This window comes from Artibeus jamaicensis, unplaced genomic scaffold (assembly GCF_021234435.1).
Source record: "Artibeus jamaicensis isolate MK-2021 breed Jamaican fruit bat unplaced genomic scaffold, CSHL_Jam_final contig_723, whole genome shotgun sequence".
NCBI classification, from domain to species: Eukaryota; Metazoa; Chordata; class Mammalia; order Chiroptera; family Phyllostomidae; genus Artibeus; species Artibeus jamaicensis.
This window is the reverse complement of record NW_026521938.1, coordinates 430,253-449,690: the sequence shown is the minus strand read 5'-3', so window position 1 is coordinate 449,690 and position 19,438 is coordinate 430,253. Positions and strand designations below refer to the sequence as shown.

At 45.3% G+C, this 19,438-nt stretch overlaps 1 protein-coding gene and 1 long non-coding RNA gene across 2 annotated transcripts; one reads left to right on the top strand and one right to left on the bottom strand.

Moving 5' to 3' along the window:
- The first annotated feature begins 228 nt into the window (after positions 1–228).
- On the top strand, positions 229–8,573 carry LOC119065861 (sulfotransferase 2A1). The gene is made up of 6 exons (XM_037168015.2): positions 229–358; positions 2,735–2,943; positions 3,858–3,984; positions 5,423–5,517; positions 6,157–6,337; positions 8,461–8,573. The coding sequence occupies exons 1-6, from the start codon at positions 229–231 to the stop codon at positions 8,571–8,573; spliced, it is 855 nt and encodes a 284-aa protein (XP_037023910.2).
- Positions 8,574–15,112: 6,539 nt separating this feature from the next.
- Positions 15,113–17,854, bottom strand: LOC119065874 (uncharacterized). The gene is made up of 3 exons (XR_005085663.2): positions 17,755–17,854; positions 17,080–17,117; positions 15,113–15,244 (listed from the first exon to the last, which is right to left on the bottom strand). It is a non-coding gene; the product is annotated as an uncharacterized LOC119065874 (long non-coding RNA).
- Positions 17,855–19,438: the final 1,584 nt, after the last annotated feature.

Below are 19,438 nucleotides of genomic sequence, written 5' to 3'. Positions count from 1 at the left end.
TTATTTACTTTCTGGGTTCTTCTTCCATGGAATCCAAAAATTCTCTGAAAGTACTGAGATGGCTATTAATCATTCAGGCAGACTGTGATCCCATTACATATCTGTGTTCCAGGAACATTGGGCTGCTCGTTCTGTTACATCGACTAGGATCAGAACCAGGAAGCAGACTGGCTGTCTCCATTGCTAAGACCAGAAAAAGCAGACCGAACCTGCAGGCTGTTGTGTGAGATGGCTAACGACTATCTGTGGATTGAAGGGATTCCATTCCCCACCTCTACTGTTCGAGACCTGAGATCTTTGCAGGATCAATTTGTGGTGAGGGATGAAGATGTCATCACACTTTCCTACCCAAAGTCAGGTAAGAAACCAGGGTCACAAGTTGAGGGGTTGGAGAATCCGTGGGGTGATTTCATGTTAGTTACTCAGCAGGATTCTTGCTGAAGTGGGCTCAACAATGGTGGACTCAGCAAAGTCTAGGTCTAACTGAGAAGATGTCTCAGAGGTGGCCGACTAACGCTGGGTCACGGGGCAACACTTGGTAAGAGTTGAGGAGGAAACAGAGCAGGGTGGGTTACATATGGAAAGGCCGAGATTTAAAATATACTGAAGAACAATCATGAACCTAAAAAACCATTGTGGAGGGTTGGGTCAGACAGAGAGTGGCAAAAACTGAGGCCAAATGTGTTTAAATGGAAAATTAATATGCAAGCTGAAATTCATGCCAAGGAATCAAGAAACTGTCCCAGTGTGATGTAATTCCATGGGGGAGTATTTAAACAGCAAACTGACCAGAGCAGGTAACTATAAAGATCATTAGGTGCTCCTGATGATGAAGAAACTGTAACAGCCAACAATAAGTAGGGAGCCATGGATGAGATTTGATTTGACAAGGCTATTTCAGCAGGTGGGTCAACTGACAAACATATTGAGGACCAGGATAGTGACAGAGAAATGAGAATGAAGCCTCCCTGAGGCAGTGGGTTCAAAGTGATTTATTAATTGTTGGAATCAGGCAGCATGGCACCACAAACACTCTAGGCTGGAGACTACATTTCTGGGGTATGCAGACATTACAGTTCTGACTATTGAAAATAATCTGAAAGAGAAAAAAAAACGTAACTTTTTAAATGTGATGACTCAGAAAGGGCCTTTGTGCAGGGCTTTATTTACTGTGGGAGCTTAACAATATTTAGTGAAGACATACTTTTTCCTGCTGCCCTGGTCAGGAGAAACAGAAATGAAGCAAGTGTAAGGCTGCAGTTGTAGATGGCTGCTCAGAACAGAATCCAGACAAACACAACTTCACATAAGGGAATGTGTCTTATTCCGAATGCTCTGGCTAAAAATAAGGCATTGGCCCACTTCATTCCAAATTGCAGGCATTCATGGGGCAGACCTGCCTGCATGTCTGATGGTGGGGCCCACCTCAGGGCTGCCAGGGGTGCATGAGGTGGGGGCTGTGAGTCCTCTCTGCTCACTCAAAGATGGAAGCAGGCAGCTGCAATGGCTGAGCATTCCCCTCTTAGTGTCTCCCATACAGGAGAGCAACAAATCTTTGCTCTTTCGAAGGTCCCAGTTCCTTTCCCTTGTAGAGCCTTTCCAGGCATCCAGCAGTGAGTGGACCCCTAACTTCACTTGAGTAGGAATAGTTAGCATTTGACTACTGTCTAGTCAAAAACAGTGTCAGCCTCACTTGGAGAGTGTGTGTCCACGACTCCTCCCTTCATGATCCGATCGCCACACTTCACTAGGAGGAGGACCCTGCTTGGAGGAAGGGAGAGTTCGCTCTCCTGATGGAGTTTTGGTGTTTGTGGAATCTTCCTTCCTTAACAATATTTTCTCTACCTTGCCTGCTAGTGCATGTAGATCAGGAGGCTCTGTGTATGAGGCGGGCTGAATTCTTTTGTTGGGTCCAGGGTTGTTCACGTGATGAGGAGGAAGCAGGGGAGATTTAGCAGTGGGAGCAAGAGTAAAAGGGCTCCAGCAATTCTACTTCTGCTGTAAACTAACACACTCCGGGCTGGGACTGGAAGAGACAGTTGTACCCCCGTGTTCCTGGCAGCATTATTCACAATATCCAAAGGATGGAATGCACCTAAATGTTCATTAGTGGATGAGAGAAATAAAGTGTGGTATAAACATACTGTGTGATATTATTCAGCCTTTCTAACAAAAGGAAATTCTGATGCTTCCTACAACATCAGGAACCTTGAGGACACTATAGTAAGTGAAATGAGCCAGTGACCGAGGACAAATACTGTGTGATTCCATTCATTCGAGCTACCGAGAGTGGTCAGAGGCAGAAAGACACAGATTGGTGTTGCCAGAGGCAGGGGTGGGACAGCCTGCTGTTTGATGAGTATAGTTTCAGTGGTGGCAGATGAAATGCAATCTGTAGATATGACTGAACAACAGTATGGATGTACTTAACACTACTAAACTGAACACATTAAATTGGTTAAGATGATGAATTTTGTGTTATGGGTATTTTACTACAATTTGAATTTTCTATATTTAAATACAGTAGTGGGGCTAAAGGTGAGGATAGTCTCATGAAAGACAAAGGGACAGAGTGTTTAAGAATGAAGGACCAATAGAATGGGACTAAAAGTAAATGAGAAATGAGACATCAGTTGGCTTCATGGGTGACATACAGAAGTAATGGTATCTTTAAGACGTCACAGTGGAGTCAAAGCCATTTGAAGAAGGTAACACTCTGTTCTTCATCATTCAGGAACCAACTGGATGAGGGAGATGATCAGTCTGATCCACACCAAGGGGGACCCCACTTGGGTACAATCTACTGTCATCTGGAAACGTTCACCGTGGGTAGAAACGCAGGCAGGGCTTGATATTTTAGAGAATCAGAAAGACCCACGTTTCTACACCTCCCACCTCCCTATTCAATTCTTCCCCAAGTCATTCTTCAAGTCCAAGGCCAAGGTGAGCTAATAATGCAATGTCAGTTTGGATCTTAGAAAAGCTTGTTCCAAAGCACAGTATCATACCCCAGACCCTCTCCCTGGTATTGGTCCACAGCAGACTCGGTCTTTAGGTCAATCAGTCCTGGCAGCAGCACCAACACAAGGTGCCCTATGTTCATGGGACCATGGGGGGAGCACCTCAACTGCAAACCGGCAAATGTGTTGCAGAGGAAATTGTTTGGCCTGCACATCTGAAACCCACTTGGGTGTTTTCACTCATGAGGCCATCCATGTCGGGCTGGTCTCTCCCGCCCAGCCCTCCGATGAATAATTTCAGGAGCACTAAAGGAAGGCTGTATTATTCAGTGATCCCGGACTATACAGATGCATTTCTTCCTCATCTGAGATTATAGTTTAAGATACATGGCACCAAAAATATGATCCACCTTATATGAAACTCCCTCAAAACATCTCATGCAATGTGGTAGTAGAATATGAAAATACTCTAATGTCACAAGGTCTTAGATTACACTAACGTTGTGCTATCTTCCTCTTTGTTTTGTTGTGTTCTCTCGGGTTCCTGTATTTTACTGTGATCACCACCATTGCAGTTCATTCTGTTACCGTTTTTTTTTTTAAGATTTTGTTTATTCATTTTTATAGAGAAGGGAAGGAAGGTAGAAAGAGGGAGAGACAGATCAATGAGCAAGAGATACATTAATCAGTTGCCTCTCACACAAAATAAATACAATAAAAAATACCATAAAGATTAAATCAAAAATCAACAATTTGAAAAATGGTTAATTGAATCATTCAAGAGGACTTAAATATAGCCAGTTTAATGGCAGTTGGGTTTTTCTTCAGTGGCCACAACACTATAGGCAGGGAAATGGGTATATTCATTCTTGTTACCTCTCTTTTTTCTCATTTCAGAGTATTTACATCATGAGAAATCCCAAAGATGTTATTGTTTCTGGTTATCATTTCTGGAGGACAGTAAAGGCAACCAGAAACCCAGATTCATTTGAAGAATATTTTCAATGGTTTCTCCAAGGAAATGGTGAGTTTGACTCAAAATAATGAGTCTAGGTATAGTAGTGGTGTTTCTGCCCTTCATACCCTGGTCTCACCATCTCATGGTTTATACAATAACACTGCAATCCAACTTCAATGCTGTGAAATCTAGAGTAGCTTCAGTGAACAGAGAATCTTTGTCACCATGCTCTGCCGCCAAAATATATTTCTAAATAAAATAAACATAGAAAATGACACTTCACCGGACTCAATAAAAAAGGGAAGGTGTGAATTTAAACACAGTGAGATCCCACTTCTCACGTATCATATGGGAAGTGTGTTACCCTTCTATCACTGCTGTAAGAAATAATCACAAAGTAGTGGCCTCCAGCAACAACAAAAACAGTCTTATACTCTAAAGCTCAGAAATCAAAATTATGTTTTATGAACATAAATTAATGTGAGGGCGTTGCTACCTTCATTCTTGAGGCTCTGGGAGAGAAATCACTTCCCGCCTTTTTAGCATCAAGAGGCGCCCACACTCCTTAGCTCATGGCCACAGCCTTCTGTCTCTGCCATTGTCACATCCCCTCCTCTGACTCTCACACCCCTACCTCTCTCTTATGAGGAACCCCGAGATCACATCGTTTCCACCTGGGTAATCCATGCAAATCTGTCTATCTGAAGATCCTTAATCACATCTTCTGTGATCTTGGGAGTGGGCCGTGGACATTGTTGTGGAAACCATTATTCGGACCAGCACATCAGCCACTCAGAACATTTGAATCACGTCCTGGTGGGGAGACTGTGGGTGGGAGGCATGCTCAAGTGTTTCTGGTGGGATGGAAAATGGTATAAACCTATCTGGGGTAATTTTGAAAATGCTGACATTCCTGTATTTAGCCTGTCTTGTGTAACTTCCTTTTCTCCAAAGGAAATAAAACACTAACAAAATACAAAAAAAGAAATCAATTTACAAGAGCTTTCAAATGATCATTATACAATGGATGCCCTATTCCAGAAAAAAAATGAACTCTATCAAAGTAATATGTCAAAATGATTTCCCAGCTACAGTCATCTGCATAAATTGGTCTAGGGAAAAAGAAAATTTCTCGTAAGATGGGCTATCCCAAAGCTTAGGGGTGGGCAAAAAAGAGACGTGCAACACGTGGTGTCTTCTGGTAGCTACCCTACCAGTCACCAAAAAAGAACACAGACCTTGATTCCCAACATGGTGGAGTTCGAGTCCACCTCTTTCATTTTCTAGCTAAATTCTCTTCACAACTCAAAATCATTTCCTCACAAGTAAAGGGGGACCTCACCGTAAATATGATATCTTACACATGCGGAATTCTATTTCTCATGCAGTGAGAGTCACTTGGTCATCAAATTCCTAAGGCAGGGCTGACAGGTGCTGAGTTGCCTAGGCAATACTGAGATCAGAAGTAAGAACCAGTCCCCTTCTCCCCTAACTTCTCTTACAGTGGCATTTGGCTCATGGTTTGACCACATTCATGGCTGGCTGCAGATGAAAGGAAAAGATAATTTCCTACTAATATCCTATGAGGAGCTGCATCAGGTAGTTCTTCTTCCACAAAATTCACTCTCCAACTTTATTTCACAGCTGTCTGCCTTCCCTCCACACTTTCCATCAGAGCCCAGTGCAAAAATGTCACCGTCTTTTCTTCATTGACCTCCCTCGTTGGCACATGTTCTCTAGTTTCTTGGTTATGTCTTCCTACACTTAGTGTGTGCACTGAGGAAGAGCTTAATAACAAACATACTTGCTGAAAGCTATCAGTGATTCTAGGGAAAAATCTGATTGAATCTGGGCAGCCGTAAGTGGTGTCAAGTGGGAATACAGTGAAAGGCGGAACTTGACGGTCGGACAGGTGCAGGAAGTACTGACATGTTCCCAGGTTTACTGACAGGAAGGGAGTTCCTGTAGGAGTTGATTTTGTCAATACTCATAGCAAATGATGGCTGGCATCAAAGGAAAGTGGCTGACTTGAAATGCACTCTCTTTTTTCTCTAAAGAGCACTTGCTTATGAGCCCTCATCTGATCATACTGTACATCCTCCAGATGAACATGATGGCTTAATGCTCTGCTTTGCCTCATTTTCTCTCTCCCCTCTCCTTCATTCTCTGCTGCCTCTTTGTTCTTATTCCCTATTTCACTTTACTCTCGTGTTTCCTCTTTTGTGCTTCTCCTTCTAGGACACAAGAACCAGTGTAGAGAGGGTCAGCCAATTCTTGGGCGTGAAGCTAAGCCCAGAAGAACTGAATTCAGTCCTCAAGAATGTGTCCTTCCAGGCCATGAAAGACAATAAAATGAGCAACTTCTCTCTAGTACCTGATACCATTGTGGATCACAGCAAAGGAAACTTTATGAGAAAAGGTATGAGAGTTTCTAATTTCATGACATGAATGAGGTGGACAGTGAACTCCCCACCTTATATTGATGCACTAAGACATGGGATGATGGAACTATGTGAATGAATGCAAATCACATCATTGGGACCTGACTTTAAGAGTCTAAGGTTTTTTGTATTCATTGGGTTGTAAAGAAAACTTAAAACAAGGAGCACTGCTGTTGAACCCCACATCTTTTGGGGTGCCACCTGTCTCACCTGTTTCCTAGATGTTGCCCATCACATAGAGCACACTCATGTTTTCTATACAGAATTTCCACTCACACTCACAGTGCTAGTGTGGTCCCTAGGCCTGTACAGTGACGATCTCCTCACATATATGGACCATGGGAATATCTATTTTATCGAAAGAAGCCTTAAAATGGGATCATTGTGGACATAAAAATGAGAGGAAAGACATGAGATTTAGCTTCAAATCAAACGTTCAGCTGTGATGCCTATGAACATGTTCACTAGACAGAGGAAATGAGAGTGCTGAATGCAAAGACTGGGAAGATTCCATTGTCAACCTGATTTAAAATCCAGAGTGGTTGGGGTGAACTTAAAGAGAAATGACACAGACTATGGGCTGGGCCACCCAAGGGAACAGCATTCTAGGTAAAGAAAACTGTATTGCAAGCTCTGGGTAGTGCAATTGGATGCTGTGACAATCACAGGTACAGAGTTCAAGGAAAGAGGACAAATGTGGAGTCACTAACAATAGTGAGAACTCCAGTCCCACCTATAGGACCCTGGGCAAGACTATTAGTGTCCTAAAGAAATGTCTTGCACCCCGGCTGGTGTGGTTCAGTGGATTGAGCACCAGCCTGTGAACTGAAAGGTTGCAGGTTCAGTTCCCTGTCAGGGCACATGTCTGGGTTGAGGGCCACGTCCCCAGTGCGGGGTGTGTGAGAGGCAACCACACACTGATGTCTCTCTTCCTCTCTTTCTCCTTCCCTTCTCCTCTCTCTGAAAATAAATGATTAAATATTCTAAAAGAAAAATTAAATAAAATAAGCTCAGGGAAGCATGTACAGAAGGAAGAGATGAGCAATCCTGATTAGCAGGAGGGTTAAAAAAAAAAGAAAATAAATAAATAAGAAATGTCTTCCATGTTAAAGAGGTAGACAAGTAATATCCTAACACAGTGCCAGGCAGAGAATAATTACTTACTGCATATTAGGTATTCTTGCTGTTGTGACTTTGCTCTTTCCCCTCCCACTGTCCCTGTGAGGCTGCTACTGGAAACAGTGTTTAGTAAACAGAAGGCACAATGTAAACTCAACTCCATTATGCTGTAAACTCAACTGTATTATGCAACTAGTAGTCTAGTGTGAGGGCAACTTTGCCCTCAAGTCCCCCCCGCCCGCCATGGATGAAAGGAAACACTACCAAGACATGATCTGCTTGGGGAGGAGAGGTGGCCAGTTTCTGAGGAAAAAGAGGCCTTGAGCCCCTTCCTCCAGGGGCTTTTACTGGGTTGTAATACACAGGAATACAAGGTGGCAAGGATCAAACAGTAGATAACATTTCGAAGAAATCTGAGGGCTTAGTCTGAGTCAGAGTCTGTCAAGAAAGGGGTTTTGCAGAAACTTTGGGGTTTCCTGCTCGGACCCTGAACATATGAATGAAAACACTCTTAGCAAAGCAGATTTCACAGGTTTTTTTAGGAATTCTTTCTTCCGCCAAATTTCTCCCCAGATCCTCTCTAGCAAGGCAAGGAGCTGTACCCCTCCCCATCAAGTTTTCAGGCTTAAGTGGATTAGAACCAAGAAGTGCTTCACCCAGAGGACCTGGGGACTCAGGCTTTGTCAAAGCCCGGGGGGGGGGCGAGAGTCCATTGCCCTTTGTTGCAGCCCCCCTGTGGCTCGCATTCCAGAGGTCACTCACTCATCCTTAGCCATGGGGGGTAGTTACAATTCCTGAAACCAGGCAAAGCGGTCTCCAATAGTCTGGGATTGCAACCAATGCAATGTCAATCCAGGCCATAAAAATTTAACCACTCGGCTACACTGAGTTTTTCATTGACTGTATATGACAGAGAAGTACAAATAAAGTCTTGAGACCTTGTCCGTAAATCTAATCGAGACTGATGTTTTGTGTTTGACAGGAATCACTGGGGACTGGAAAAATCACTTTACAGTGGCCCAGAGTGAAGCCTTTGATAAAGTTTACCGAGAGAAGATGGCGGGGCTTCCTCAGGGCCTCTTCCCATGGGACTGAAGACCTGGTGTGCTTGCGTCTGGTGTAAATGCTGAATTTCCTGTTGTTCTTGGGTACCAGGCTGCTCATACAAAGCCAACTTTGTATTGCACGTTACACTTCTTTATACACTTAACAACAACCAGGTTCCTTTGTAACTTTAAGCCATGTCGGCTTCAAAAAGTTATATAGTATTTCCAACACAGAGAATAATAATAATAAAAGCAAACAAACAGCTAATGCCCTTCCTAACCCCCATTCATTGGATGTTAATGAATAAATGTTACTACATTGTCATTTTTGTGACATATGAAAGTATGCCCTGAGACACATCACACACACATACTACTCCTTTGGTGCCCACCCCAATCACATATATTCTTCATATGTGTGGCATCTCATCTTGAATGAGAACTTAGAATTGACTGTGCATATTCTGGGCTGGAGGCTTTTGGTGCCTATTTACCAGCTGACATGGGTAAGGCACATGATAAACAGCAGGTGCGCTCATTTCAGCAAAATTGCTCAGCAAAACCAGAGAGAAGTTTTCTGAGAAATCAGGTTACTGCTCAGCCACCAGCTCTAAATGGACCACTCACATGCAAGAGCTAAGCCTGGCACCGTGACCTCTGAAGGGACCAGATGTAGTGTGATGTGCTTTCCAGCCTGCTGGGCACCAGGATGAAACGGGCCTCCCATCCCGGCCACATCTGTGTTGGGTTCTCTCTTCCTTCCCTGACAGCTGCCATGTCTCCTGTTCTGTAGGGCACACTCATTTGTTAAATCATTTATACAAAATGCCCATTTCAAACTCTGTCTCTAGGACCCTCAGACCATCCTGAGGTAGTTAATTCAGGAGAGAGGAAGAAAAGGGACCTATTTCCCTGGTCCCAAACATTGGTGCATTTCAGCACCAGGCTGAATAGGTCAGGAAGGATCAGGTAGACACGAGGCCCCCAAATATAAAGCCTGGGAACTGTCTCCAGAGAAAGGGAGAGGTGAGAGTTGCCTGACCAAGAATTCAAAATCACTGGCTTTGTTTTAGGACTGGATGTTTTTATTTTTTATTAAATGCATTGGGATGACACTGGTTAATAAGATTATATAGTTTTCGTGGCTCTATGATGTAGGATATAAAGCCAAAGATGCTCCTTGTTCCTGTTAAAGACGGAGACTAAGCTGAGATCCTATCCCCTGTCCCCTTTGTGGAGCCCAGGTCACTTGTGTGGAGTCCAAGAGGTCACCCACATGGCCAAGCATCTGGATCAGCAGTTTTGATGGGCACGGGTCCCCAAAGGAAGGCCAGCCAGCCCTCCCTGCTTGGAGCCCATTTGGGAAACACCATCGGACAGAAAACCATTTGGCCCCACCAAAGGCTGGAGGAGGAACAGGTGAAATGCCAGCTTCTAGGTGACATCCCTGGATATGGGGTGTACAGCGTAGGTTGTGGTACACGCTACAACAGCAGCAATTATGGGGTGCAGGGAATCTGGTCACTGCTGTGAGACCAATCCCAGGTGAGTCTTCAGGCAAGGAAAGCACCTTGAGGTCGCTTCAGACCACCAGCCCTCAGGCATGTGGCCAGCTAGGCACGGATACAAGAGGGGCACCAGTAAGCAGTGGTGTATTCGGCAGCCTAGAGCAGAAGGCCCATCTGCTGTAGGGGATGGAGTGCTCCGCGGCCTGACCACTAATGGACCCTCAAGCTGCAGCAGAGCCAGAGGGAGGCTGTTTGTTGTGGGCCTGTGTGGAGGCAGTTTTGATCTTCGTCTCTATGAATTCTGACACAAACCAGCACCTTCGCAGTCTGTCACAATCATTGCTCTCTGGTGTCACAGCCAGGCGGCCTCCTCACAGTCACCTGTCGAGCCCCAGCGAACGTGAGTTGGAAAACTCCCCTAGGAAGCAACACCCTTCTGTGATCGGAGGCGCAATTGCAAAACACAGCCACGAGGTGGCACCATAGCCACGTTAGGGGGGGGCCGCGAGCACCTGCCACCGTCTGGCTGCTCTCAGAAAAGCAGGTCATCTACTTTGGTCCTACTGTGTGCTGGGATCATTGCAGGTTACATTCTCAAGTTCTTACAAGTGCACGTAGGCAGTTGTGCTTCCACGTGGCAAGGTTCAGAGAGCAACACTATAACTCAGTGTCCCCATCTACAAGACAGGGCACTGCAACTCCGGTAGGCCAGCATGTTTCAGTGAGGTAACTATGGGTTAAGTAGTAGGCAGAATTTCGGCTGAGTTGTGCCCAGCAAATGGCATTTAGGTGTGTTTATGATCACTGTTGCTTGGTTATTATTATTAGCTACATTAGCCCGGTTGTGCCAGTCACTCCCTACAGCCAGGCTCTTCCGCAGCACAGCAAGGGGACCCTGACTTTGAGCTGCTCCTTGGCCGCTGAGTCCTGGCTGCACTTCTCAGCCCCCCTTGCATCTGATGTTCTGAGAAATGGCACAGAAGTCATGTAGTCCTTCGGCCACCTTCACCCACTCTCTCTTTTTAGATTTCACAGTACTTTCCTCAGAAACTGTTTCTGGGGTGACCCCTGCCCGGTCTCCCGTCCCCAGCTTGAGTGAAATAAGCGCTAATTTGATTGTGGTCCCCTGGGGTTCTGTGCTTGTTCTCATCATAGCACCTCTCATACTCTCATGGTTGTCCATTCATTTGTCCCCCTGTCCAACAACCCCCCTGCCCGAGGACAGCCACAGAGAGTGCTCGAATGAATGAGGAGGTACTCTCCCCAGCGGGAGCTGTGACGTCTCAGGCAAACGAGAAGGGGGCTGCTACCAAAAAGACTAGGAATTCCATTCGGAAACCAGAACGGGGGAACCACAGGTTGCACTCACTTCCCGGGCGCTTCGTCGGAGCCATCACTTCTGGCCTCAGGAACTAGGCCCCGACCCCCTCGTGTGCGCAGACTCCGCCTCCCGTCCCCGCTACCTGAGACACAGTCCAGGTGACTGAAGCTGGTGGACGCCGCTGGACTCAACGGACTAGGAATGCGCGCGGGGCTAACGCACTGTGCATGCGCACCCCTCACTAGTTCTTTCAAGCCGGTTTTGCCTCTTCGCCAATCGGAATCCTTTTTCCAAACTGGCTCCACCTCATTCGTCTGGCTCCAGCGTCTCTCTGTCTCCACGGCAACCCTCCGGCTGAAGGCGTGGGCAAGAGTGGCCCACGGACTTGTGGGTGTCGTAGTCTCAAAGGGGCAGAGAAATGGGAGGCGCACTTGTCCATAAAAAACAGATTGTGACCAAAACGCTTACATCCAGAGATGACTTAGTGCTTAGAAAGAGCTTCTAAAAGCTGTCGCCATCTGTTATTTGCTGGGGAAGCAAAAAGGAAAGAGTTTTCGCAGAGGCTTCTGGGAGTTGTAGTTCAGCGTGCGGAGGGAGGGCTGGGAGCTGGCCGCTCACCTCGTCCAGAAGTGGCCGTCCAGTGACAGATCTGCTGATAGGAGTGAGAAATGTCCCTTGACCCTGGCGTTCCCTCTTCATTTCCACTTTTCCAACTCCTGCCACGATGGTCGACCTGTTTGCGAACCTTAGGGTCAGTTGGGGGCGAGGAGCTAGACGGGTACTTGACGGTTCTCAGGGAATGGTCACCACGGTAACAACTTTCCCTTGACCTGCGCCCCTTGCGTGGTGACATCACAAACTGGGGCCTCTTGGGGGCAGTTAGCGCATGCGCCTGAAGAATGAGGCCGAGGAGTCAGTTGTGGGAAGAGCTAGGGGTGGGGCCAGAAGGTACAGTAGTCCCTCGCTTAATCGGGGGTCACTTATTGCTCCTTCACTGTTTTGCCATGTCCCCAGTAGGGGGTGCACTAGAGGCAACCACACATTGATGTTTCACTCCCCCTCTTTCTCCCCCTTCCCCCTCTTTAAAAATAAATATCTTGTAAAAAAAGAATTAACATCGCTATATTATGTTATTTACACCAATAACAATGCCTTCCTTTTATGGATAAATTGTTCCCTTCCCTTTCTCATAAATACCCATTGCCTTTGGTCTCTTAATCTGGAGCACTATCTGGGCTCTGCCTGAATCACAGCATCCCAAATATTTGATCTCAGATAAAAGGTGTAGCCTTTCATGGTGAAAGGCCTTTTCATTTTTAGGTTAACACCTGTCTCTAGGGAAAGTAGGTCATGACTCACCTTCAGGATTTCCCCCCGCCTGCTCTGGGCCTGATGACAGGTTTGTGCTGTGCATTTATTCAGTCACCAGGTCATTATTAGATGCTCCAAAAGTGCCAGCAGCCAGGGAGACAGCAGCGACAAACAGGCAAACAGCCTAGGACCTTATACTTTGAGCAAGGAGATGCAGGAAGAGAACATGTGTTTCTCAATCTCAGCATTATTGTCACTTGGGTCTGGTCACTTTCGCTGTGGGGCGCTGTCCTGTGTAATGAAGGGTGTTAAGCAGCACCCCTGTTGTTCCCCCGCTAGATGTCAGGAGCAACACCCCTCTCTGCCTGCCAGTCGTGACAACCAAAAATGTCTCCTGACTCTGCCAAATGTCCCCATCGAGGGACAACACTTCAAACAACTGAATCACACCAGCCAGGACTACAAACTCGGTTTTACATAAAATTTAAGACAGCCCCACTTCACCACCACCATCAAATGGAAAAGGGTGACAACACACAGAGGCCGTTAATGGCATATATTGGAAGTTACCAAAACGTAACATCAACCACCAGTGCTGCTTCCCTTAAGCATAGAAAACCTGTTCCTTTTAATGAACGACTTAATTAAAACTAGTTGGAAAATTAGTTACTATTGGGTTTCACTGGGATAAAGGATATCACATCATCTTTGTTGCCTAACTTATCTGCGAAGAGTTGGCACGCCCTTCCATCTGTCATCAGCTTACTGGGTGGCCTTTTGCCTTCGAGCAATTTCTTTTTATTTTTCTTAAGGGGCAACCCTATTTGTACACAGAATGCTGTGAGAAAAGACAAATGCTTCCTGTAAGCTCAGCCCAACAAGACACAGTTGTGTAAACACAGCCACCCCCCCCCACACACACACCCTTTAATTAAGTTTAGTTGACTTGGGAAGTCCTTCATTTTAGAGGCATTTTTAGAAGCCCAAGTACCCATTCGAGCTAAAGCATATGAAATTACCCTCTCAGGAGTAATTTACTGTGAGGAGTAAGTTCTTTATTTCCTTATCTATTGCTTTACCACTCATCCTTCAGCAAAGTCACATTTGCCAAGAACAAACACAAACATACTTGGGACATACTTGGGATACTACAGGACAAAACCTTGGTCCTAACCCAAAACATTGGCAAGTGAATTTATGTTTACATGTTTTAAAGTATTTTTAGGTCCTGGCTGGATAGCTCAGTTGGTTAGAGCACCATCCCTATGTGCCAAGGTTGTGGGTTCAGTCCCGGGTCAAGGCACATACAAGAATTAATCAACGAATGCATGAATAAGTGGGACAACAAAGTGGTGTTTCTCTCTTCCTCTCTCTCCCTTCCTCTCTCTCTACAAGATCAATAAATAGTATTTTTTTTTAAGATTTTATTTATTTGTTTTTAAAGAGAGGGGAAGGAAGGGAGAAAGAGAGGGAAGGAAGCATCTATGTGTGGTTGCCTCTTGCACTCTCCCCACTGGGGGGGAACTGGCCTGCAACCCAAGCATGTGCCTTGACTGGGAATCAAACCAGCGACACTTTGGTTCTCAGGCTGGCACTCAGTCCACTGAGCCATACCAGCCAGGGCTTAAAACATATTTTTAATTGCCATTTTAACCAACTTTTGATGAATCAATTAACAGCTGTCGCTAGTCATGATAATAAGAGGGACTTTACTCCATTAATGTCCCCATTTTATGGAGGAAAATATACATTGAGAGACAATAACTTTCCCAAGTTTGCACATTCAGCAAAGAGTGAATCTGCACTTTAGACTCAAGAAAACTGTCTTCAACCAGAACCCCAGGACCTTGTCAAGTACCAGCAAGACACATGCCGGCTGGAGAGCTGAGACACTTGGAGCAACTGTATCTTCAGATCTTTATTTCCTCAGTGGGAAATCCTAAAACTTTACACACACACACACACACACACACAAAACAATAACAACAATGATAACAATAACAACAACAATAAAAATAGAGCTTTTGGAATGAGTAAAACCTGGGTCAAAAACCAGCTCTGTCACTTGTGTGACTTTGGACAAATTACCGATACCTCTGAGCCAGCTTCCTCCTCTACAAAGCAGGCAGCATAGCAGAACCTCCCTCTGGGGTTGTTGCCAGAATTAAGTGATTTATATGATTCTTGACGTCTCCTGACTCCCCACATGTTACTAATTCTCTGTGTTGGGTGAATGGAATAACCAAACATTCAGCCATTTCAACAAGTGTACAGTTTATTATAGAAACAGTGAAGGAGGGTTGAAAAAGATCTAGAAGAAAAGTTGTGGGGGCAACCCCTGCTAATTTCCCACTTGGCTACTCTCTGGGCCCATCTCCTTGTGGCCCTCACAGACACCTTCCCGCTGTGCCTCTGGGCAGGCAGGTCATTCCTCAAAAGACCCAATTCATGACCCTCCACATCTACAGTCCAGGGCACAGAGAGGTTTCTCGGGAGGTGAGACTACCTGGGAGATGAAGGACCCCCGAAGGTTTAGCTGAGATGGAGCAGGGTGGCTAGTAAGAACAGCAGGGGTCATTTCTAAGGAAGAGAAGAAAAAGAGAAATAAATGTATTAGTGCATCAGTTTGCATCTTAGACTACTGTCCTCACTCTGTCCTTCTAACCCCTAGGTTGTCCCATCACCTGGGACACACATCCATAGATTTCAGTTGGGCTGCCCCTCCCCATTACTCAAGTACAAATATCTCCTCAGAGAGGGGGTCTTTCGACCCACCAATGGAAAGAAGGCGCCCTCCCCATTTGTACAGGAGGCGTCCTCCATGTCCCAGCATCCTGCCTGGCCTTCCAAGGAAACACTGCTATTTACCATATTTTGCCGTGTATAATTTTTGTGCACGTTTGCACAGGATCGTTATACTCATGGTATGTAATCATGATACTCATGTGTAATGGGCATCCTTATTTTTCTCTCAAAGCTTTGGGCAAAAAGGTGTGCATTATACATGGCAAAATATGGTGCTTTGCCCCCTGCCCTCCCACTAGAGGGTGACCTCCATGTGCTCAAGGACCTCTTCTGCTATGGCCCCACTGTATTCCCAGCATGGCACACTGGAGCACACAGGCTTGGGGCAGGGAGTGAATATATAAAGTTTACTCTGGGTACTGCAGTCCCAGGGATGGATCAAATGGACTTCTTGCCCCCAGAGCAGCTCACAGTCTAATTAATGTAGGGGCCCACAAACCACAGCCTGAGGGTGACTCTAGCCTCCACATCTTTTACAATGTGTTTTCAAGTTGTGCTAAAATCCACATAACATTGATCATTTTAACTAACCCAGGATGTGTTATAGAGTAATTGCTAAATAAAAAATGTATTGAGGTCCTCAATAACTTAAACATAGAATCATCAAGTGACTCAGCAATTCCACTTCTAGGTATGACCCCAAAAGAACTGGAAACAGGTGTTCGAACAAAAATTCATACACAGATGTTCATGGCAGCACTATTCACAACAGTCAAAGGGTGGAAACAGCTGGAATGTCCTTCAGCTGATGAATGGATAAACAAAATGTGGCATATCCAGGTAATGGGATACACATTCCATGGGTCATTCAGCCATGTAAAAGAAGCAAGTATTGATCCATGCTACGACCTGGATGAACCTTGAAAACAGTATGCTAAGTTAATAAAGTCAGGCACAAAAGGCCATACGGTGTATGATTCTATTAATATGAAATGTCCAGAGTAGGTTAAGTCCGTAGCGAGAGACAGAGTAGACTAGTGGTTGTCAGGGGCTAGGTGGAGGGACTGCCTGTGGGGAAGGAGTTCCCCTTGGGTTGACAAAAATTCCCTGGAGCTGGATAGTGGTGATGTTTGCACAACATTGTGAATGCACCACAGGTTACTAATGGTAAATTTCATGTTATGTGCCCTGGCTGGCATGGCTCAGTGGACTGAGCACTTGCCTGTGAACCAAAGGGTCCTGGGTTTGATTCCCAATCAGGATATGTGCCTGTGTTGCGGGCCAGGTCCCCAGTGAGGGGTGTGTGAGAGGCAACCACACATTAGTATTTCTCTCCTTCTCTTTTTCCCTCCCTTCCCCTCTGTCTGAAAATAAATAAAATCTTAAAAAGTTTTTTCATGTTATGTGTATTTTTCCACAAACAAAAGAAACATAAAACATATTAAGAGAATTGATCAATTAATTCCTGCAGGTCTCCAAATCCCTGTCCTTTTATCATGTGGTGGCTTGAGATTAACAAAGATGAACCTGCATCTTTTTATACAATTCTATGACTGTATGATTGGAGTGTCCAAACCCACCAGGGGTTCCCTACTCTAACATCAGGCAGTTGGGCCCAAGCCCTCCCAGCCCAGGAGTGGGAAAAAATGCCCTTTCTTGCCACAACATACCTGATGTCCATGTCTGTGCTACAATAGTGGCAGTAACACTGGGAGGTTGAAGAAGGAGTGAGCCAGAAACAGAGAAACAGGGTTGAGGCAAATCACCTTGTCGCCTTCCTCCACCCCCCCCCACTCCTTCCTCCCTTCTTTCCTGCCCACCCACCCCTCTTTCCTTCTTTCCTCTTGTTGTAGCATCCTGTGGTCTTGCTGATCTATTCAGCCTCACTTCTCATAAGCTCCCACATTCTGCCTCACCTTCCGGTATCTCCAGCAAAATGGTAAATGCTTGGTCTTGAAGAGCTTCCCTTATGTGAAGGGAAGGTGAGAGAGAGGGGGAGAAGAGGAAGAGGGAGAGGGATAAGGAGAGGATAAATGAGTGGTAGTGTTTCAGAAGGTTATCTGGGGCTGTGTTAGTACAAAAGGGAGTGGCTGTCATGCAAGTCCGAAGACACAGGGAGGGATGGAGAAAGGGAGAGAGGGAGGAAAAGAGGGAGGGAGGAAGAAAGAAAGGAAGGATCTGATTTACAGAGCAGGAGCTTCCTCTCCTATACTTCTATACTTGTTTGCTTGGTGCTCCTTTGCCTCACTCCCTCCCTCCTTTCTGCTCCCCTTCCTTCTCTCTCCCCTCATTCCCTCCTTCTTTTCCCCCCTCTCCCCCCCTTTAGGTACCAGTTTTCTCCTTACCCAGTCTCCTTTATTGTAAGACACAAACAAGAAGGTGACCATCATGTATGCGCATTTCAATATGTTCCATTTGTTCCTTTTCCTGGCTGGTTTCTTGGTGGGGGTGGTCGTTGGGGGTAGCTTAGCTGGGAGAAGTGGATGGCAATGACCTCCCCTGAAGGCATGCCCTCCCTGTCTAGAAATGCTTTCTCTTTATAAATATCCCTTCCAGCCCCGCACCCACCTGTTCACCAGCCCCCTGGATTGACATGCTGCCGGTTTCTCTCCTCCATCTCCAAGGCACCAGCCTCAGCAGGTATGCTGTGACCAAGTGTCCCATGGACTACCACCGTTCCAGCCTCAACTCCACACTTCCTGTCCCTCAAACCACTGCCCACAAGGCTGCTAGGATCTTTCTAACCTCCTCATTTTATACCTAGTGTGGTGCACACATGTTGTTTTTACCTACCCAACATTCTTTCCATATTTTTTAATTTTTAAAACTTCAAAAAAGTTTTTTCATGATACTTGATGTAATTGTAACTTATGTTCATTTTTGGTGTACAGCATAGTGATTAGATATTTATACAACTTACCAAGTGATGTCCTGAATAAATCTAGTACCCACCTAACACCATTCATCCTTATTACTGTGCTATGCTGTATTTCCTTTCTCATTTTACATTTTAATGAAAGTTGCCCTGGCAGAGGGGCTCAGTTGCTTGGAGCATCTTCCTGCCCACCAAAATGTTGTGGGATTGATCCCCAGTCAGGGGGCACCTACAGGAAGCAACCAATGAACATTTCTCTCTCACATTAATCTCTCTCTCTCCTTCCTCTTCCTCTCTCTCTAAAATCAATAACTATATCCTCAGGTGAGGATTTTAAAAAGTTAATGAAAGTTTTACATACGAAAGCCTCAAATTTTACAAATAAACTGTTAAAATTAAATATAAAATGAGGACCGAACTTGAAAATTCTCTGAGCAGACAAAACCATTTTAAGTCTTCCAAGCTGAACTAAACCTAGTTTATTTCACAAACATAAGCAGAATTTAAGTTTTTTTTAAATTTATCTTTAGAGGGGAAGGAAAGGAGAGAGGGAGAGAAACATCAATGTATGGTTGCCTTTCATGCATCCCCTGCTGGGAACTCGCCTGCAGGGAACTGGCCTGTAACCCTGGTATGTGCCCTGACTGGGAATTGAACCGTGATTGTCTGGTTCACAGGCCCATGCTCAATCCACTGAGCTACACCAGCCAGGGTTAAGTTTTTTTTTTTAATGTCTCTGATAGTCAGTCCTGGCTGATGCGGCTCAGTGGATTGAGCTCCAGCCTGTGAACCAAAGGGTTACTGGTTTGATTCCCTGTCCAGGCACATGCCCGGGCTGTGGGCCAGTACTCAAGAAGCAACCCGTCTATGTTTCTGTCGCATATTGATATTTCTCTCTCTCTCTTTCTCCCTCCCTTCCCCTCTCTCTGAAAAGAAATAAAAATTTACTAAATAAACAATTGTCTCTGATAATTATTAAAGAAATTTGTCATCTTCCCCCAAACGGTACAAGATAATCACGTGATGATCCTACTGCCACCTGGAAACCCCGTTGTAATAACCATCATTGTCAGGGGGAAGCCCTTCATTATCTATGCTATAACGTCTTGCCTGTGAGCTTCACATCAGTTTTGTACTTGGAAGCTCCCCATTCG

Bases quoted from the DNA above. Each gene is read 5' to 3' on its own strand.
- LOC119065861 (XM_037168015.2), top strand. From the start codon at position 229: ATGGCTAACGACTATCTGTGGATTGAAGGGATTCCATTCCCCACCTCT. The intron at 3,985-5,422 runs GTGAGTTTGACT...CTTCTCTTACAG, and splicing joins ATGGTTTCTCCAAGGAAATG to TGGCATTTGGCTCATGGTTT. The intron at 5,518-6,156 runs GTAGTTCTTCTT...TTCTCCTTCTAG, and splicing joins CCTATGAGGAGCTGCATCAG to GACACAAGAACCAGTGTAGA.